Here is a 23014-nt window from a genome sequence, read left to right on the forward strand (position 1 = left end):
AGCGGTTGGCCAAGAAGAACTAAACAAATAGCTTCTTCCACAATACTTTGCGAAGGTCGGACATGTCATATTCATCCTGTACATTTGTATTGATTATAGTCTTATTTTAATTTTTGTTGTATTTCATTTTAGTTTGCAAGTTTGCATAATATTCATAATATTCAATAAATACAACAAGCAGACTTAATAGAACTTAAGCGAACTACTATTGTCAGGACATCACTGCGTTTTAAAGTTTACAGAAATGAACTTCGGAAACTGTAGCCTACTCAAAATCTGAGTCATATATTCTCTCTTGGCTAATGATAACGTATATGCTGGGAATTCGTCGGTAGTGAGCAGACACGTTTGTGAAGGTAAGCGCATAATTGAAGACTTGTTTCAGCATTTACTAATACGACTTATTCTCCGTATCACTGTCCGTGTCTGTATAAACACGTCAAGTGGAGCGTGCTTTCTAAAGTTAGCCCTTCAGTTTTCCATCTTTCTTTTCGCTGTACAGTTTTCTGTCCACGCCAATAATGCTGTCTGGAGAACTTCAATGTAATGTTTATACTTCGTTTGATAACGTAGCAATAGTGAATCAACAGAGCTGTAACCTAACAGTAAAGTAATTGTAAGTGTTGACTTCCTTAACTCCGTCACGGAATCGATATTTAAAAAAAAATCCTGGAGAGTGTAGCGTAAGCGAGGAGTAGAAGCGCAAGCTCGAACTTTGAAATTAATTTTTAAATATTTGACCTCCGATTTGACTTTGATGTCAGAAATTGGAACCAGCAACAATCTATTTCTCGTATGATAGGCTAATACGTAGATTAAAAAAAAAAGTAAGTCCAGTTTAACCGATAATTTTAGTGGTTTTCATAATACTAAAATACAGGGTGAGGCATAAGTCGGTTAACACTCCTGCACACACGAACGGTTTGGCATTCACACTCGGTTCATAGTATATGTTGTTCGGGTGGGTAATGGACCATATTGCACAAGACGGTTGCCATGGCGGCCATCTTGGTTCCAACTTTGAGTTTTTAAATGTGAAGGGGTATGTGGGGTATCAATTGACTCGAGCTCAATCTCAGGGAAATAATGGTGTAGTCCATTTTCACCTACCACTATTGGTTAATAAGTTATTGCGTCTCAAATGGTGAAAATTTGGCACTACAGCATGTTTTCTTTGTTCCAGGTGATGTAAGATGTCGCTAACAATCTTAGAACGAATCAAGATCGTGGAGAAGAATGGTGGACGATCTACCAGGGTGATTGCGGCTGAGTTTAATGCATCCCACCCAGAAAGAGAGAACATCTCACAGGTTAGTGTTCGAGTTGTTGAAGAAGTTCCATGAGACGGGCACTGCAGGACAACGATTGATCTGGACGCCCACGGACCGCTATTGCCGACGACAAGGTGACAGAAGTGTTGGCTGCTGTTGTGATTAACAGGGGATGATCCAGACAGGAGAGTGCAGTTTGACGAATGGGCCACAGAAAGGTGTGAGGAGCAACCCATGTTCCCACAACGTGTTCTTTTCAGTAATAAGGCAGTATTTTTTGTCCACGGAGAGGTCAATAAACAAAATCACATATACTGGAGTGACACAAACCAGGTTGGCACCAAGACAGCAAAGAGGTGGGTTGGGAAAAGGTGATAGTGTGGTGTCTAATCTGGGGGACACGCATTATTGGAACCTACTTCATCCACAGCACCCTGACTGGTGAGAAATATCGTGATCTGCTCGAGGATGATGTGTTCCCTGCTCTTTTGAATGAGGATGGTCATTCCCATCCTTTTTCCAGCAAGACGGGGCTCCACCTCATTATGCGTTATGTTCACGCCAATAGCTCGATAGACAATTTCCGGGACATTGGGAAGAGTGATGGGGACCGATAGATTGACCACCACAAGCCCCAGATCTTCCGCCGCTCGACTTTTTCCTCTGGGTCCGTCTGAAGAACCTGTTTTTATCAAGAACTCATCTGTGGTATCCACCATCTGACGTAACGAATTCTGCAATATTGTGAAACCATTGACCTTGACATGCTGTTGCGAGTCCATGCGGATTGGTAGAGGCGCCGTGCAGTGTGTCTTCCTCAAGAAGGACAGAACATAGCTACGTGAGATCAAGCTCGTGTTAAATAATACCCCACATGCCCCCTTCACATTTAAAAATCCAGTGTTGGATCCAAGATGGCCGCCATGGTAACCATGTCGTGCAATATGGTCCATTACCCACCCGAGCAACATATACCACGAACAAAGGTGAACGCCAAGCCGTTGGTGTGCTCCAGGGTTGTTAACCGACTTATGCCTCGTAATAACGCGAAGTGGAAGATGTCAATATGAGCGGAAACATTAACATATGCTTGTGACCATGGCCATCACTCTGCCGAATTATTAAGTAAATAAACCTGAGAGAGATACGAGCACAAAAGTGAGAACACATTCAGAAAGGTTAGGTGTGGTGTGTGCATGTCAAAAAATATGCGTATACATAGTTATTGTCGGTAGATTTATTGAATTAATAAATCTCTTATTTATTACCGATGTCATATCATATTTATGTGGGGGGGGGGGTAAGGCATTAGTGTCTCATTTTGAATTATTGTACATTTAGACTCTACATCATGTTGGCCTAATTTTATCCCCCCAATATAAATTATCTAATTCGCACACTAATTGTACATAAACATTATTCTTCGCGTGCCACGTCGGGTATTTTAGCTAATATGCTAATAAAATATTCAAAAACCCATGTATACTAAAGCAATTCTTTTCGGCCTGAGCCTACTTAGGTAAATCTTACCTATGGGCTTACACTATTATAATTTAAATTATTATCATAAAAAATCAAGCGTGTCGCGATATTGTGGGCGTTCATTAAGGTGTGTCGTCAGTCAAGAAAGGCTGGAAACGACGTGGAAACTAAGGGTTCGCAGTATCCCTAATCTTATATAGCTCAATAAGTATGAACTTCCTGTCGAAACACTCCGGTGTGAAGTTTTCCTTTTTCATTCGTAGTTCCACTGCTTCTACTGTTACGATTTAGCACCGTGATTGAAAGTATAAAAATTTAGGTGGAATATTAACGAACGTACTCATCCACCCACCATGAGGCCACAGAACACTTTTCGTTTTCATTCAAAACCAGGATACTTCTCCGTTGCTACTTGTGTAGGCACGGTTTAAAATAGACGTTAATATACATGGGTGTGTGAAAAAACACAGGATGATGTTATTACTATAATGATTACTTAAAAAGTTTTCACTGAGGATCCCTATTTATAGGTTTCACTGTTGTCAATTTTATCAATCTGATGCATTTTTCCTAGCTAAGATAATATTACTACAAGTGCTAATAATAATGATAATAGCAAAAGAAGAGGAAGAAATAAGACTGTTCCAGTCTTAAAATTCTTGTTGGAATCCTCCACTGTCAGTTGATAATTGTATATAACTAAGCAGAAATAAATATTTAAGATTTTAAAAAAATGCTTCGTGTTAGCTAACTCACCTTCAAACGAAAAGAGGAACAACTTCCGTTTGTGACTATTAAACAAAACTTTCTTCTATAATTTGCGTGTCTAAAAGGAGGTTCTCCCTTCCTTTGCCATTACAAGACAAGAACACCATTCAGTCTTCTGAAAACCATAGAATATTGCAGAATACTGAAAATGTCTCGTGTTTATCAAATCTGGTTCGAGCGATACAGTGATAAGAAGAGAAAGCTTGTACACCTGTTCATTGTTGATATAATGTATAACAGCTGTTCTCAACATGTAAGGCACAAATTAAAATTGTTGCAATTTACCCTGCTATTCTCTGAGTCTATAAAGGAAATTCATGTTTCTTTTCTAAATTATCTCCTAGTACTTAAATCGTTTCCAACATACATCAATTAGTTGTGTTTATATTTTGTTATTATAATATGGAGTGAAATTGATAATCAATAATTTCCAATGACGATCGATATTGTGTATAAAGACCTAAAGTTAAGAAGTTCACATGCAAATTATCTGAAGTAAGGAATATTAAAATCAGTAGTGTTTCTTGATGAAAGTCACATGGGTAAAACAATGTAAATGTGACAGGTATAAATTACGGGAACTTGCATACAGCTCTAGCCAGCAATACACAAGAATTAGAACATTAAGTAAGTTTTCTACTGAGATTGCAGTAAAAAATGTTTCATTTCACATTATGGAACTACAGTGGACTTCCAAATTACGGGAACTCAGTACTGAAAATGGTCTTAGTATAACTTTCAGTAGTAATACAGGAATAAGGTCAGAGATGGAACTTATTCTTGGTTCTCTGAAACCATATCGAAAAGCCAGTTCTTCCTACTTCCTATCGTACAACTTCCCAGTGGCGTATACTGGTTTGACGGTATGAGCTATCACCGACCTTGTATATTGATCATAATAATAATAATAATAATAATAATAATAACAATAATAATAATAATAATAATAATAATATACAAAATATGCATAACAATGAACAAAAAGTGGTTGATGTGTTATGCTTGAACTTTTGTTTTGAGACTATTAATGTTTCCCACCGTAGATGAAATTCCATCATATATTTGTGCAGTTAAGTTCTCGTGGATTGCATTCGTAAAATCTTAACTTTTACCAATGCCACTTCCCTCAAGAGTCGCCTCTGTTACTGACGTTGATTGTCATTCCATACCAGTTTTCGCAAGAATTCTGAGTATAGCAACGTAACACAGAAATGTAGACTGTCATAATAATTGTTATGTCGATAATCGCTACATAAATCGCAAATATTGCGTTGTGTTAAAAAACGGTTACGGAATGTGCCCGGTTATCCCATACAATATTTTTCGTTTATCAGTTTGCATCACGAAATATGCTGTCTATAGTGATTTTGCTATTTGCTATTTACAGGTTTAAACTCTACCCTGCACTACGAGTTACAGAATCAACAAGTAAGTGCTGCACCAATCAAAAATCTGTTCGTACTACAATGCAAAGTTTCCTTACATTCCTACATGTGCGTGCTGTATCAATTGCCATTTTACAACAAAGTACTTATCTTTACTATGGAGCTAAGGATCTGTAGTTGGGTCTACGGAAACTTCCTTCTCCACAAATTTACGTTGTATTACCTTATACTTTTCACATCTAGGGATCAGTCCGTTAATACCATGACACAACTGTGGGACTTTCACTTTTAAAAACTTCATACATGGTCGTTAATCTGTTTACCAAAGCATCTTTGTGGTATGAGTCCAGAATGCTTTGTGAACATTGCACATAGCGCAATTGGAAAAGTGTCAACCAGTGGCGTACGCATGGGAGGGTTTGGGTTTTTAACACTCTTGAGGAAAATGTTTAAAAATAAACATTCAAAATATTAAGATATGTGAGTACCAGTACTTTGAATTATATGAACTAGGGTACTTGAAGAGCTTCTGCTTATGCCACTAGTGTCAACAATTGGGTAACCCACCTTTCTGTCACTTTCCCCACGTGCAGAGTCTCATTCAACATGGTGTGAACGGACCGCTACTTACCTTCCCCTCTCTAGGTAACCAATTAGTAGTCATATTTCTATCTTCAAGCATTAAGCTGCTAGTTTTGTTGCCAAACTTAGCTCTGTAGACACTGAGTGGCGAACTTTAGTCACCCTGTATACTTGTGCGATCATATCTAAGTTCTTTCTTCCAGCGTTTCACTGTAACAAGATAGGCATCCCTCACCCTAATGAAATAAATTATTTTCAATAACATACATTTTGAACTTCTGTGGGAGTAAGACAAACTTAACGCTTTGGGATTGTTCATAATTTCAGGGTTCTCACCGACCTGGAAAAGTGAGGGAATTTTAAGTATGGACTTTTACTTTTCTGTTGGATTTCTCCTTTTGTCTTACCCCGGAATAAATGTATTTGTTTTGCAAAATTTTCTACCTAAACACACACACACACACAGAGAGAGAGAGAGAGAGAGAGAGAGGAGAGAGAGAACGAGGTAAGGTCTACCGTCTGCTTTTCCTGCTGAGAATGGACTATCGTTCGTCCTCATTACCAGTCCATGAACAAAATATAACTTTTAAAGAGAAGTGGGTACCTACAACCAATACTTTATAAGCGAAACACATATTGTGAGTAGAAAACACCAGTTGAAATTTTACAAACGTCTTGTATTATAGTGAAAAATTTACATAACTTTACACATTCTCACAAATGAAACATTGTTACATTCTTCAGGAGAAAAGAATAAACATTGTACTGAACTACTATCTTTTAATTCACTTCTAATTTTAAAGCATTATGCAAATTACTAGGTTAAAAATAACAAAAATGCAACACATGGAACGTATGGTAATTGAAAATTACAAAAACTTGACATTCTCGTTCAACAAAATATTAATTGCGTTTCAATATGGGAGCACAAGAAATGTTTTAACAAACGTAATACAACAAATAATGTAAACAAAATTACAAACAAAAATATAACACAAAATTATGGAATACTAATAATGTAAAGATTATCTACTTTTACGATAATGTGTGAATAAGCACTTAACTAAGTACGAGGGATGTTCAATTCCAAGTATTATTTTCTCTCATTTATGAAGAGTACATACCTACTATTACTTATAGTGTGCTATGGACGCTGGACAAAGCGAATCATTTGTTAAATAACCTTGTAGACATGTCCGAATGCATTCGTGGAATTTAATGTTTTTGAATAACATAAACGCGAGTGAAGTTTACACATGACTTCAAGGTGAATAGAGTTAAGATAACCTTATAATAATCTGTATAGACTCTAGGATGCATATTTAGCAAAGAAAAAGAGAAACATACCTTGCATGTGGTGCTTTATTATCCTTGTTGATTCTCCCTTTCAATACATCTGCCTGCGCTGGGGCCTTGCTCACGAAAACTTCTAAGGAAAAGTCAAAGAAATATCACAATGTAATTTTTAAAGCCCTGTAATACGAAACACTCCGCATGTCCCCAAAGCACTAAAATTCTTTTACCTTAACAGCTAGAACTGTGTATTTTCGTTTTGGAGATGTAAACGTATTAAAATTATTTCCATTATAAAGGTAAATTTGTGTTTTGGAGAACAGACTGGAATTAAATCATTCAGCGAAGTAGTGTACACAGCAAAAGAGTAAGAAGTGTAAATTGCTAAAAAATGAAATACTTTCTTCGATACATTTTACATCTCCAGAACAAAAGGACACATTTCGAGCAGTTAAAGTGACAACGTTTAGTGTTTTAGGGACATGAGGAATGTTTTGTTTTAGCGAACTTTAAAACAAATTCACACAGTTTCAATTTATTCTAGTTTGCAGTAGAATAAATAGTAGTATTCGAGACCGGGACCAAGGCTCCAGCGCGAAAGGAAATATCGAAATGAAGAATTAACAAATACAATGTAGTACTAGATGTAAGATGAGTTTTTTCCCCTTGTTAAGATAGTTCTGTCAATAGTTAACATTTGCATAGTTTACATAAGTACAAGATAATCTCAAACGAAGTTGCTCAGTCACAGTCTCTGTTAGCACTTGGCAAGTGAGATGATGCTCAATACTACATAGGTTGTTCAGTCTACATTTGGCCAATTACGACTTACCTAAAAATTTAGAAGAATCCATGGCGTCAGGTCCCTTGGTTCATAACAATAGCCCGACAGCGTAATTTCCACTGTAATAGGTTTCTCTGAAGAACTGGGAGGGGAATCTTGACCCATTTCCTTTGCACAGCTTTCCAAAGTCCTTCCACAGTTGTCACACGCCGTTTTCCCAAAGCCCACTTCAGCAATCCAAATCCACAATAGTCCATATGACTTGCATCTGGAGATTTAACAGGTACCTCATTGAAAGGTATCACTTGTATACCACTTGCCTCCTCCATTTCCCTGTAGAATGCGAGGGACGATCGTGAGGTATATGATGAGGCCTAGTCCATGTGAATGCGCACTAGATTGGCGTAATTTCTGTACATTGTTGGAATCTCATGCTCGTAGATCGGCCGCATGATCTGCTCCTGAAAATACTGCGAATTTATTTTGCAGTTCTTCGCTACCCTACAAATCTTCAGTTTACCTCGGTACAGTAGCCAGTAACGACCATGAACAATTTTGGTAAGGATTCTTTACAGACACGGACCCACCTTCTGAAGTTCTTGGCGCCTTTCTCTCGGTACATGGTGACTCTCGGTTTGCAGCAGTCTGAAAGGTAAATCCATGCTTCATTGAGCGTTACGACGTACATCTATCTTTGGTTTGCCAGATGCCGTTCGTACAGCTTCCGGGCGGTTCGTGCAGTTCGTACACTTTCATTCCTTTTGGTGGGCATCCGTCAGAAGATGGCCGCGAGCTTTCATGACTTTTTCCAGCTTGAGTTGATGGTATAACGCCCGGCTCACAGTCTCCAAAGACACGTCAAGACGATTAGCCATACACCTTTGGGTTGTCCGATTTTCTTGCATTGTCATTTTACGAAGTTTCCTCTGCATGGTGGAGGTAGCCTTGGTGCATTCCCGCTTCCTAGGCAACTTCGTTGGTGATCCAAATGGTTGGGTTTCGTTGCCCTTGTACTCTTTAATAACATTTCTATTCCACACTTAAACTGATGTTGCAACCATTATTCTTGCACTGTTTTCCAATGACAGAAACACTAAAGTGGGCGTCATAAAGATCCGCAACATAGCCTTTCCAAAACCGGCTCAGTTTGGCGGCAGTTTGGTCACAGAGCGGAAACCAACACACTTGGAAACAAATTTAACACAACACTCACAACATTGGTCCTGTTTTGTGTGTTATTTTCGTCCACGCGGAAAACAACTCCGTTTGCAGGAAGCCACTGCACAACACTGCAGGACGCCACGAGCCAGGTCGGATGAGTCATTTTGCCCGGGAGGGGGAAGGAACGAAATCGGCCAAACGTAGACTGAACAACCTCTGTACTTGGAAGGGATGTCGAAATGTTTTATTCATATATTGACACTGAAGCATCTCTCGGTCAGAGGTATAATCGTTGCATTGGGATGATGACAGTCCCTAATGGAGGGTATAACAGAAAGTCTTCTTCGAGTGAATAGTAGTCCTCGCTAACTGTGAAATGTCGGATCATTGGACTCGTTTGTATATTTTACTAGTTTTCGCCTTCATATCGCCACGTCCACACACATACTTTTCTACCATATAATCTAACAAGTGACTTCCGTGGCTCATTGATTTCGCATACAATGGAATAATAGTAAATAATTGCCTTTTATAAGCATGACATAACATTTGTCAGTTTGCATCTCTTATACTCATGAGAAAGAATCCTCTTAAAATTACAATAAAAAAGGGAAAGACAAAACCTATTAAATCATACGTAGTACAGTTCTCTGTAACTTCCGAGGCAAAAATAGTTGGTTCTATATTTGTCTGTCAAACAAATAAATGCATGTTTTCTGCGGGATAGTATCATGCTCCTTGCTGCTATGAAAATAAAATACTACACACTATCCCATATCATTTCGCCAGTAGCTTCCTATTTGATGATCAGCTAAAACAGTATTCCTAGGCATCGTGGTGAAAAATGTACTTGTTTTTTGTGCATTGTACGAAAAACACAAAGAGTGAACGTAATAAACACGAAACAAGGAAAAAATACAATGCGATGTAAAGTGCTTGGACTCTTTCCCAAATCACTTAATGTAACGCTTTCCTTGCAAGTAAGTCTTGATGTTGCAATCAGTAACACCGTGGGTTAAGTTCACGGGGTCCTGAAATCAATTCCTCCTGAAGACATAGGTTTTTTTCTTTACAAAAACAGAAGTTTTTTTAAATTATCTAGTCATCCGAGAAAAAGGAAATTCTGTAGAAACACAACATTTCACTTTTCTATTCACACTATCGCTAAGAAATATGATCATTTCTTGCAGTTCAAACTGTACACAATAAGTTAGTGAATAATGTTTTTCGGTCTCTTCTAAACAATGTCCAGTGTATTGTCGTCGGCAGAGCTCTACACTGCAGCCCTGAAAGTCGCAACTTTTTGAGGAAAGCAGTGTCTAATTATTATTATTATTATTATTATTATTATTATTATTATTATTATTATTATTATTATTATTATTATTATTATTACTACTACTAATAGAATGGCAAAAGAAGGAAAGAAAAAACACATAGTCGAAGCTATTGATAAGAACAAGAGAGATATACTTTATATCAGATTATTTTTAGATTTACACATCAACGTAATATTATTACATTTATAGATTCACAGATAGAATTATTATCTTACGAAAACAAGAAATGGAGTATAAATATTTGTTAGCTGGTATCAGTAATGAATTTCGTTTCGCCCTTCTTCTAGATAGGTTGAGTTGAATTTAAGTTTAACGTTCTTTTCAGCAGGATGGATATATGAGACAAAAACTACTGATTAACGTGGAATCCGAACCACATGAGCTCCTGCCAGGAATGGAACCCGGGTTTTTTTAGGTAGGAAGGTGAGGTGGCACCTTGAATAGAATCGTTCTTGTGACTAGAGTTGTAAGTTCGATGACTATTTGTAATTTGTTTCACTCCTTTCATGCTTTCTCAACGTTGCTTGTAGCGTTAAAGCTAATAATAACTTATTGGCGAAAGCACGTGTAAAATTTGAATACCGAGTTAGTTGTGTAAATTCGCACACAGATCGAGGTAACGATGTCAGAGTTATGTGCGTATGTCTCTGCTCCGGCCATCCTTCCTTGTAGAGTATTCGATAGGAAGGTAGTCTGAAGATCTAGTAGTGCACGAAACGATTCCCGCGCACACAGAACTATTTTTATTTCTCGAGCAGAAGTAAAAAAGGCAAAAATGAATAGAGACGTTTGAAGTTTAGAGTTAAGAACTAAGATCGAACCAAAGGCATTGGTTATTACGTGATTTGCTTAAAGAAACAACAAAATGGAGGAAAGTTGTTTTGTCTGTATCTAGGAATGGAGTATAAATAAAAGAAGAAACTACACTTCTGTTCAGAATTTCTATCGCATGTCTTTCAAAATTACATAAGTAGAAAGAACTCTCTTTGTTATGATAGAAAATGTTAAATTTCCTCTTAGAAATATGCAGAAAAAGTAAACCAATATTTTCAAAAAAGAAACATTTGTGTAAAAAATTAAGAAATGAAGAAGTTATAATTAGTAAAAGAAATCTCCGAAACTCATTGCCAAATAATAAGTTCCATTTTCGTAAGCGTGGCAAACATGCGGCGATATTTACAGAGAGAGAGAGGGAACTTTATCCTTTATTAGAAATCCAACGTAAATCTTTCATAATCTTAGTTACTATACATTCTGCATAGCCCTAATAGTAATAGGTATTAAACATTTTATACGTAAACAAACAAATAAAAAGAAATAAGCCACAAAATATGGGAAGCGATCAGGCAGTTTGTGGTAGTGATTTCCTGATATGCGTCTACTAAGATAGTGAGCCTTCACGTGCCTTTGTAGCATATACGGTCAGAGCACTATCCACGATCATCACTTCGAATCCCATACACTACATTGTTTTTTTTTTTTTTTAGAAAAGCTTGATTCTGTCAATTTCTCAAACAGTAATGTTTTGTTCTAATAATGTTGCTTAATATTATCGTATTCATTCTAATTTATCTGAATATTTCCAAATAATCCAGAATTACGCCTTTTAAATAAAGTATTACAATTATCAAGAATTTTATATAAAGAGGAAACTTCATTTCTAATCATCCTAACTGGAAGGGGAAACTTATAAATATTTGAAATGGTAATGAACATATTACTAAACTTTCATGAAATATTACTAAAACAAAACATTATCCTAAACATTAAAACAGTTAAAATTCCTCCCATGCAGAGAGACTCAAAACCTCACGATCGTCAGTTTAACACCTCAGGCTGCTCAGCTACTCTCACTGTCTTCTAGTGGGCCACTGCGTCCCCTAGCTTTGTAACAGTTTGTAGTAATATTCATTATTTTCACCCTCGCAGTCGAGTCACGGTAATTAAATTATATATAATATGTATGTCATTTATTTATTTACGAAAATATTTACGATACATCCAAAAGATGATTATTTTTGTAAAATGTTTATTATTTTCATGAAGCAAAGAGTGAATATTCTACTGGGGAAAAAACTATCGCTACTACACTTTTAATTGGCAACTAATAGTTTATGTTCATTATCTCTGTCCATTTTCTACAAATTACTTGGACAAACTATTCGCAGAAAATGTTTTATTTTGGTAATATTTCATTAAAGTTTAGTTATATGTTAATTACCACTTCAAATATTTATAAGTTTCTCCTTCCGTTTAGGATAATGATTAAAAAAAGATTTCCTCTTTTATAAAATTCTTGATAATTCTAATACTTTAAAGGAAGTAATTCTGCATTATCTCTTGTCGTCGCGAATTCTGTCGAGGAATTTGAAGCTTAAAATATATAAAACGATAATCATGCCTGTTGTTCTGTATGGTTGCGAAACATGGTCGCTTACTCTGAGGGAAGAACATAGACTGAAAGTATTTGAGAACAGGATCCTGAGAAGAATATTCGGACCCAAGAGAAACGAGAATGGGGAATGGCGGAAGCTTCATAACGAGGAACTACATAGTTTATACGGTTTACCCAACATTGTTAGGGTCGTCAAGTCTAGGAGGCTTAGGTGGGCAGGTCATGTAGCTAGAATGGAAGAAAGTAGAAACGCTTTCAAAGTCTTGACTGGAAGACCAATCGGAAAACGACCATTAGGAAGACCTAGGCGCAGATGGGAGGATAATATTAAGATGGATCTCGCAGAGATAGGAATACAAAGTAGAAACTGGATCCAATTAGCTAAGGATAGAAGTCAGTGGAGAGCTTTTGTGAACGCGGCACTGAACCTCCGGGTTCCATAGGCCATAGAGTTAGTTAGTTAGTTAATTCTGCATTATCTGGAAATATTCAAATAAACTAGAATGAATACGATAATATTAAGCAACATTATTAGAACAAAGTATTGATGTTTTGGAAAATGACAGAATCAAGCTTTTCTAAAAAAAAAAAAAAAAAAAAAAAAACAATGTAGTGTATGGGATTCGAAGTGATGATCGTGGATAAAAACAAAACAATTCAGGAAAGTGCCCTAACTGTATACTCTACGAAGGCATGTTGAGGTTCACTCTCTTAGTAGACGCATATCAGGAAATCACTACCACAAACTGCCTGATCGCTTCGCATATTTTGTGGCTTATTTCTTATGATTTGTTTGTTTACGTATAAAATGTTTAATACCTATTATTATTAGAGCTGCGCAATATGTATAGTAACTAAGATTATAAAAGATTTACGTTGTACTTCTAATAAAGGATAAAGTTCCCCCTCTCTCTCTCTGTAAATTTCGCCGCGCGTTTGCCACGCTTACGAAAATTGAACTTTGAATTTGGAGATGAGTTTCGGAGATTTCTTTTATTAATTATAACTTCTTCATTTCTTAATTTTTTACACAAATGTTTCTTTTTTGGAAATATTGGTGTCCTTTTTTGCATATTTCTAAGAGGAAATTTAACATTTTCTATCATAACAAAGAGAGTTCTTTCTACTTATGTAATTTTGAAAGACATGCGATAGAAATTCTGAACAGAAGTGTAGTTTCTTCTTTTATTTATACTCCATTCCTAGACACAGACAAAATATCTTTCCTCCATTTTATTATTTCTTTAAACAAATCATATAATGACCCATACATTTGGTTCGATCTTACTTGTTAGCTCTAAACTTCAAACGCCTCTATTCATTTTTGCCTTTTTTACTTCTGCTCGAGAAATAAAAATAGTTCTGTGCGCGCAGGAATCGTTTCGTGGGCTACTAGATCTTCAGACTACCTTCCTATCGAATACTCTACGAGGAAGGATGGCCGGAGCAGAGGCATATGCACATAATTCTGACATCGTTACCTGGATCTGTGTGTGAATTTACACAACTAACTCGGTATTCAAATTTTACACGTGATTTCGCCAATAAGTTATTAGCTTTAACGCTATATGCCACGTTGATAAAGCATGAAAGGAGTCACACAAATTACAAATAGTCATCGAACTTACAACTCTAGTCACAAGAACGATTCTATTCAAGGTGTCACCTCACCTTCCTACCTAAAAAAACCCGGGTTCCATTCCCGGCAGGAGCTCATGTGGTTCGGATTCCACGTTAATCAGTAGTTCTTGTCTCATATATCCTTCCTGCTGAAAAGGACGTTAAACTCAAATTCAACTCAACCTATCTAGAAGAAGGGCGAAACGAAATTCATTACTGATACCAGCTAACAAATATTTATACTCCATTTCTTGTTTCCGTAAAATAATAATTTTATCTGTCAATCCATAAATGTAATAATATTATTACGTTCATGTGTAAATCTAAAAATAATCTGATATAAAGTATATCTCTCTTGTTCTTATCAATAGCTTCGACTATGTGTCTTTTTCTTTCCTTCTTTTGACGTTCTACTACAACTACTACTACTACTACTACTACTACTACTACTACTACTAATAATAATAATAATAATAATACTAATAATAGTAATAATAATAATAATAATACTTTTCCTTAGACACTTGGGACTTTAAGGGCTACAGTGTAGAGCTCTTCCGACGACAATACTCTGAACATTATTTATAAGAGACCGAAAAACATTATTCACTAACTTATTGTGTACAGTTTGAACTGCAAGAAATGATCATATTTCTTAGCGATAGTGTGAATAGAAAAGTGAAATGTTGTGTTTCTACAGAATTTCCTTTTCTCGGATGACTAAATAATTTAAAAAACTTCTGTTGTTGTAAAGAAAAAAACGTATGTCTTCAGGGAAAATTGATCTCAGGACCCCGTGAGCTTAACCCACGGTTTTACCAACTACACCATCGAGACTTATTTGCAAGGAAAGCGCTACATTGAGTGATTTGGGAAAGAGTCCAAGCACTTTACATCGCATTGTATTTTTTCTTTGTTTCGTTTTTATTACGTTCACTCTCTGTGTTTTTCGTACAATGCACGAACAAGCAAATACAGTTTTCGCCACGATGCCCAAGAATACTGTTTTAACTGATCAGGAAATAGAAAGCTAATGGCTAAATGGTATGGGGTAGTGTGTAGTATTTTATTTTCATAGCAGCAAGGGGCAAGCTATTATCCCGCAGAAAACATGCATTTATTTGTTTGACAGACAATACATGATATCAAAATAATGCAAGCCCCATTCCACTGTTTGACACAGAGAACAGAAGAAAAAACTCTTCCATCATCAGCAACACATATTTTAGTAATTTGTGCACACAAAGGCAGAAATGTACTAGTTCATAGATCTACTGTGACAGCAGAAGAAACATGTAATCTCTGAACTTAACTTTAATCCACTTCACTAGGAACAACTTTGATTGCCGCAGATCAAACCGCTCACACAGAAGGTGATTAGTTAAATTACTAACTTTAACTTTCTTTGAACATGCAAAGGTATCCAACGTTTTGTTTTTAAAGAAAATATCATTGAGGAGTAGCTGGTTTCTTAATGCTATTGTTTTAAAAATATTCAGTCGGTTACAAGAGGTCTTTGCAGCAATCTTCGATATTCTATGCTTAGCCTCAAAGCGCATAGACCGAACCTGGGTGAGGAGTTCAAATTTTAGTAGCATGTCCGGATAGTGTACAAAAAAATGGAACTTAGGTGTAAGATTTAATTCCGTCAAATTCTGGTACAACTCAAGAAAATCTGCAATCATAAATTGCAACTGTTCTGTGGAATCAATACAAACTCGGGGATTACGTAGCCTATCCATAATTTTACGTAATATAAATACAACTCCCACACCTTACAGTCTGTGGGTACATACTCTCCAATTATCAGACCGAAGTACCTTACCAATACCATCATCTCAGCAGCTGTTTTAATTTTTACATTGCAACCATCAACAACAATGCAGTTTGTGGGTTTTGAACCTGAGTCGGGCTCATAATTAAAAACTTTAAATTTGCTTTATAAAATGTTAAGCGAAAAAGTTTAGAGCGAATTACTAAAAATTCAGCAAGAAATGACATGACATAGCGATAGCAACCTTGAAAATAATCGTGAAGAATATCAACAAACACGTGGTCAAAAAGTTGAAGGCCATGCAATGTATCAAGAAAGACACATCTTTCTTTTATACCAGTTTTTGGTGCAGTTTATACCAGTTACAGCATGTTCATAGTTTACTATTGTCCTTATGAAGGAGGGATTTTCAATACATGGTCTGCAACTGTTTTTTTATTTACTGAACATATTCGACAGCAACAGTTTGCAACAAAATTCTCTACAAAACCCAAAATACTGTTTGGACCAAGATTATCGCCTGAATAACAAACAACATGAAACCTTATATTACCTTTGTGCACATCTGTGGACACATTAATGCCAGTATTACGCAAGAAGTTAGAGTCTGTTTAACTCACCTGTACCCTCGGAAAATATGTCAACTATACTTCGGCCCCACCCCCGCCGCCGTCTTGCAGAGGTAATCTTTCCTTTGCTTTGGGGGAGGAAGTGAATGACCTCGGCTGTGTTGCCAATTTGTCATTGAGTTGTTTGGTTGTCACGAGTGAGGATCGTAAGCTATTTAGAATGGCTAACAAGACAGTGCATAGCGAAGCCCGTGAAGTAATTCGGAATGTCATCGATTTTTGTGACAGGGAAAAGGAACCCAATTCCTGGATACTACCTCGAGACAATGCTACGAAAAGAGCAGCGGAAATGCTTCATAAATCTGAACGATTTATTAAGAAGATAAGAAGAGAGGCACGAACACTCAAAGAGGGAGAGAAATTATCACCACCAGGTAAGAAAAACAAAGTTAATGATATGGATAAATGTATACTTCGTAGAATTTTACATAAATTTAACGCAAACAAAGTTCCTGCTCTACGCAAAATACTTTTATGTGCCAAAAAGGAAATAGGATTTGAGGGTTGTGTTGAAACGTTAAGGAAGATTCTTCTCGAAATGGGATTCAAATATAAGAGATGCAAAGATAAGCGGTACAGACTTATGAAAGGGTTGATGTTGTAGCATGGCGAGCACGTTTCCTCAGGAATATGAAAAAAAATACAGGGAACAAGGGAAAAATATTGTGTATGTAGATGAAACGTATATTCACCCTAGTTGCAAAGTTAAAAAATGTTGGCAATGTGTAGACGAAGATGGTGTTGTTGTAAATAGTAGTTCTGGACCACGACTCATTATTGTTCATGCTGGGGGTAGATTAGGATTTGTTCAAAATGCGCTACTTATATTCAAATCAAATGTAAAACAGGTAATTACCATTAGGAAGTAATCTACACCCCCCAACACCCCCAAATTTCTTTACGCACACCCCTGGATGGAAAAGGAATACTCCCCCCCAAATCCAATTGTATCAATCAGTATCATATAGGTTATTTATTACATCAAGTTAAAAAAGTTTAGCGTTTAGGAAAGAAGGCAATATTCTTATTTATTTATTTATTTATTTATTTCATTTCAAAATACGAAGCGATCTTGTTCTTATGTACGGCTTTGAGAACCACATGGCCTCATTGTTTCGGGCGGTGTTTCGATCAAAACAATTGACAAAACAGACACGCTCACACCTACTCTCCTGGGCTCCGCGGTCCTTTCTGAGAAAAGAGGTTGGTAAGTGCTACTCTGCAAGTGGTGTATCAACAGACGGAAGTTAGAAGGTTGTAATCAGAACGTTTTTAGAATGAAGAGATCGATCGAAGTAAGAATTATATATGTTTTAGACTGAGTCTAGTGTTATGGAGGAACGTGTTTGTCACTAGTTTAAATTTTTGTAAAGTATATTTTTATTGACGTAAATTTATCGAGCGGATGATTAAAATTACGCTACATTAAAAAAAGACAAAACACAAAGATACAAGATATTTGTAAATTGAAATACTGGAGTTCTGGAAAACAATTAAATCAATGAATAATTTTCTTATGAAAGATATTCAAAGCCAATAACGTAGCCAGGAAGGGGCAGAAACGGACATTAAGAGAACAAATAATATTACAACAATTAACGTTAACAAGGTTAGAACATTAAAATAATGAAATTGCAACTATGTACAGTATTCATTACTAAACGAATGTAATTTCAGCATGGGACGAGGGAATTTTTTCCCAATTAATATTTTGAAGAAAAAATCACCCACTAAAACTTGCTGGGGGTGAATAAATTGAAATAATGGCAGAATTTTGCAAAATGATTACAATAATTCGTATGTAATCAATTCATATGTAATTACTGGGTAAAATAATGGTGGTTAATTCCTAATACAGTGAAACCTCTCTTAACTTGCATCTCTCAATAGTGATCATCTTTATAAAAGACAAAACTTCCTTATTCTTCCATGCCATAAATATGTGTGGTGTCGTGTTATGAGAGAGAACCCTTTTTTTTAAAGACACCTTTCATTTACGGGCAAATAATCGTGTTCCACCGATGTCCGTTTTGAGTGGTATCACTGTATTACTTAGTTCAATAATAATAATAAATGCTCAAATGTGTGAACTTCATCATTTATTGAACCTATCACTGCGAAGAGCTGATATTATTATTATTATTATTATTATTATTATTATTATTATTATTATTATTATTATTATTAGAAGTAGTAGTAGTAGTAGTGGTAATATTGCAATAGTTGCGTAACAAAATATACTGTTTTCTTTGAGTTTGTTTAAAAATGTATATCACTATTCTGAGAGCACCCCCTTTTATTTTGAACACCCCCCAAGTAAAAATTTCTGGCGTACTTACTGATTACCATGATGGTATTGTCCGTTCACTGTAGCTTGGCGCTGTGTTTTGACACAAAACCTGGCCAGCGAATCTTAGCAGTCCTTCCCCTACTTTCCCCTTATAGCAGTTGTAACAGTGGAACTAACTCATCAATTTTAGCACTAGTAGGGTTTGGTGTTTGCAAGTTGCGTAAATTTCGAAAGAGTTTACTTCTTCTCTAATCAGGAACGTAACTTGTGTGGGACAGGGGAGGGGCAACTTCCCCCCAGGGAGGTTCCCCGCCGTTCGAAGGGGCCCATTTGGAGACGAAATTTTCTTAATCCATATACAATACGAACATGAAATTATAAATGAAGCATTAAACAGTTTCACTACATTACATAAAGCAGCGCACAAAAGGTAAATAAAACAAAAGTGAGCCTTGTGCCCACTTCAGTAAGAAACGTCTATTATTAGGGGCCCTAGAAATAACATTTATTCGTATGGCTTTGAGATTTGTCAATGTTGTCCCCTTAATTAATTTGTCATGTATGGAATGGGCCCAAGGGCGTAAGTAGCGGCCCCGCAGACCTTGCCGTGAGGGAGGGCCGACAGGCTCCGGGGGGCATAAATAGTAAGAAAAAGTTAGAAAGAGGGGGGGCCAAGAATTAGAAAAACAACTTTTTCTAGGAGGCCCAAATACACATATTAATGCTTGCCCCCAGAAAAAAATATAAGTTACGGCGCTGTCTCTAATGTGAATTTATTGGTACACTTCTGCTAATAGTTAACTATATCAGGTTGGTCTCTTTAAACCGGTTGGGCCGTGGAGAGAAACAATATTACAGGAGGATAGTATTCATATTTTAAGAAGGTGGGGAAAGGAGAGCAAGGATGAGAAAGATGAGAAGAAAGAAAGAAAGAGAATGAAAGAAACACTTCTACATTTACTTCATAATGAATTTAAACACACATAAACGAAAAAGGGATGTCGGAACCCACCACCATAATATTTGTGGAAGTGTTGACAACATAATATTCTGAAGGAATATATTTCCCGCCAATTCTGGGGCCTCGGTGTTTGGCCCAATTCTGGCCTTGCAGCAGTGGCGGATTCAGGGGGGCGATCATAGCGATTGCCCCCAGGAAAGGAACCTTTCTCATTTTATATATTTAAATAAAACCCAATCCCAGAGTTTGGAGCTCTTAAAAATAGCTCTAAGTAGCAGTATTAAAACCCACCGCCCTCAAGAAGTCCGTCCTGGATCCGCCCCTGCCTTACAGAAGCTACTATCTAGTCATTCACCTCGTGGGACTGAGGAAAACCTTAATAAGGAATACCGGCCAGAGCCGCGTTCATGCCCACGCTCGATCTACCTATTTTAATGCCTTTTTTCGTGTTGCACAGTGTCTGGTAAGGGCACCCAAACAGGGCAAATGTGTACAGCTTTAAAATGTTTAAATGTTAAAATTCGCTTTATATTGTACTTTGAACACTTAATTCAATGTGTATGATATTCTTCTTACAGCAGCATGGTTTATTTCTTAATACGTTAAGTCTATGGTTGTTAGTATTTATAATTATTGCATCATACTAATCCTTCTCAAAGCTCGTTCAATTAGTATGAAATTCTACACTTAGCAGTTTGCAACATTGCAAACCTTCACCAATAGGCAATATGTGGGGAGAATATTTCCACCTATACTCGCATCGAAATTCCCAGCCCTTGTTTACAATCAGTACAATATGTTTCTGTCGCCTTATCATGAAAACAACGCTGTCCAGCGAACCTAACAGTCTTCGCTACCTCTGTTTATTGTTTACAACACAAACTGCCATCTTCCAATATTGCCAGGCGTACAAGGTTTTCGCACACTTTCGAACAAGAACACGTACAAAATTGAGTGTGCATTATATGTAAGATTGTATTACATAATAACTAACTCAATTTTTCATAACGTTAATATCTCAGTCATCTCAAAAGCAGCAATGTATGTAGTAATAGCACTTGGTCCATGACTGTGCAGAAGTAGGTACATTCGGTTCGGAGATTCATGTGCCTGGCAACCATGAATTAACCATGTAGGGGTGAGAAGCAAGGTTTTGACGCTCGCACTACAATTGTTGTTTGTAAACAATCTTCCATCCTAGAGTGAACAGACAATATGAATGCTACAAATTTTGAAAATTGGTTGCAGGAAAAGTTAATACCAGGGCTGCCGAATGAGAGTATTATTGTGATGGACAACGCATCTTATCACGTTCGTCAGATAAACAAACCACCATCGAGGAGCGCGAAGGAATTAGATATTCAAAATTGGCCTCTTTTAAATAATATTCCCTTTGATGAGAATATGACGAAAATAGAACTCATTGAAGTTCTCAGGAAAAATAAGCCAAATCCAACATACTATTCCCATCGCAATTTAGAAGAAAACGACCACATTCCCATACAATTGCCGCCATATCATTGTGATTTTTCACCATTGTGATTTTTCTCGCATGCCATGTAGAAAACTCAGGTCCGATTATCGGCTTGAAACATACAGTTCGAATCCTACGTTAAATTGTAGAATAGAAAAAAGAAGTTTCTTCTTATATAGCACGAAATTAAAGTCAAAATAACTGACTTGTTTGTTCGTAGAAAATATCATTTGCAAATATTCGATTAATCTGTCTAACATCTAATTTGGTTGAGTAATGGAGGTGATTTCTATTGCTTTTCATTTATTGACAACTACTTTTTAAAAGAAACGTAATAATAATATTTGAAATAAGGTGTTTCAATGTGGTAACGCTGTCCGTCACAGCAGCTCGGTCACAGCTATTTGTCTCTCCTCACTGGAGGGTGGGAGGGAAAACACACATCGATAGCAGCTCCAGCAAGGGTACAGATGGAATAGAAAGGCTCTAAGTTGTTCACTTACTTGCTTAAAAACTATCTCATTATCAAACTGTACTCTGTCTGATGCATGAAATAATGCTAAGAGAAATATATGATTCAATTGTGAAAGCAAATGGCCAGGCAGGAAAGGTAGTGACAAATAAACAGCACCCAATTTATGAATGGAAGCGTGGCTATCAATAGGATTGCTTATCTCGAATTCAACAACAACAACAACAACAACAAAACGTGAGCATTAAACTATCCTGCTCCTCAGTTTTGGCCATGATGTCTTGCCAGACTCTGCCTTGCATTATGTTTTCCATACAAGCAGTACAATTTTCTAGCCTTTTTAGGTTTTAAAACTCCATTCATACATAAGAACTTCTGAAAAACTGAGGCAATTGGTATGATCTGCATTATGCAAGGCGCCAATACTAGAATTACTTCAGTCTGAATACGCTTGTACTCCATTTGTTGGCTTATAGTTACTTCTAGAGGAGATATCAGTGTTCCCTTATCTTCAAAGAATTGGAAGCGTTTATGCTCTGTGTTAAAGGATGACAAACACACTGCATGTTCTACGAGAACTTTATCAACAATAGACATGATATTATTAGGAACAGTAAGTCCTTCAGTATTCAGATAATCGTTAAAACAATGCAGAATGATATCCTTTGACGTTGTAAGCAACTTTGATAGTTCGTCAACAACTAATTGGACGGTATTGTAGAGGATTGACGACATGTGCGTATGCTAGTAAGGTGGGTCTTGACAATAGGTCTTTGTTGTCAGAGTAGTTGCCCTTGAGTGGTCACGTGCGCATGTGTGAACAATGAATGGAATTTTAACGCAGATGTTTGTATATGTAATAAATTAGGGTCATTGACATGGCGGTTTCCTTTATCCTTTGTTGACAGGAATCTCGTTGGAATGATCGAAGTAACTGGATGCACGTACGCAGGAGGAAATTGTTTAGGTAGCGCAGCTGCATGTTAATTTCTTTATTTTTGATAGGAATGTCGTTGTAATGATTACGTGACCAGATGCATGCACGCAGGGCTTGAATGTTTCGATTATATTCAAGAAAGTAGGTGGACACATGGGAAAAATTCCAGGAATTTCTGATAATAGGGCGGATGACAAGAAACATAAAATATTTAAATAATTGTAGGCAATGCAATTATATGGAGTGAGTGGGGATTACCTTTTAACTGCTAGTTGGAAGAACAAAGCGTGCCTGTTGCGTTGTAGTATTGGTTTTTGATATTTTTAATGATAGGTACATAACATATTCATATTATGTCTAGAGATCATATTGATAGAATAGAAGAAGAAAATATAA

General features: G+C 36.7%; 2 protein-coding genes across 3 annotated transcripts in view; one reads left to right on the forward strand and one right to left on the reverse strand.

Annotated features, from left to right (window-relative positions):
• The window catches only part of LOC145684748 (uncharacterized), a 1464901-nt gene extending 1461252 nt beyond the window's left edge, over positions 1–3649 (reverse strand). For both annotated transcript variants that reach the window (XM_081757122.1, XM_081757121.1), the window contains exon 1: positions 3510–3649. The gene's annotated coding sequence lies outside the window, so the exon portion shown is untranslated. The remainder of the gene's footprint in view (positions 1–3509) is intronic.
• Positions 3650–17089: 13440 nt separating this feature from the next.
• Positions 17090–21277, forward strand: LOC145685346 (uncharacterized). The gene is made up of 2 exons (XM_081757729.1): positions 17090–17332; positions 20984–21277. The coding sequence occupies exons 1-2, from the start codon at positions 17090–17092 to the stop codon at positions 21275–21277; spliced, it is 537 nt and encodes a 178-aa protein (XP_081613855.1).
• The last annotated feature ends 1737 nt before the right edge of the window (positions 21278–23014 follow it).

The sequence above is a fragment of the Thermobia domestica genome, chromosome 5, assembly GCF_964235325.1.
Source record: "Thermobia domestica chromosome 5, izTheDome1.hap1.1, whole genome shotgun sequence".
NCBI classification, from domain to species: Eukaryota; Metazoa; Arthropoda; class Insecta; order Zygentoma; family Lepismatidae; genus Thermobia; species Thermobia domestica.

What these genes read in the sequence shown, in the direction of transcription:
- LOC145685346 (XM_081757729.1), top strand. Translation starts at nt 17,090, where the DNA reads ATGGCGAGCACGTTTCCTCAGGAATATGAAAAAAAATACAGGGAACAA. An exon ending in TCAAATCAAATGTAAAACAG is followed by an intron (nt 17,333 to 20,983) that starts GTAATTACCATT and finishes AATTGGTTGCAG; the next exon opens with GAAAAGTTAATACCAGGGCT.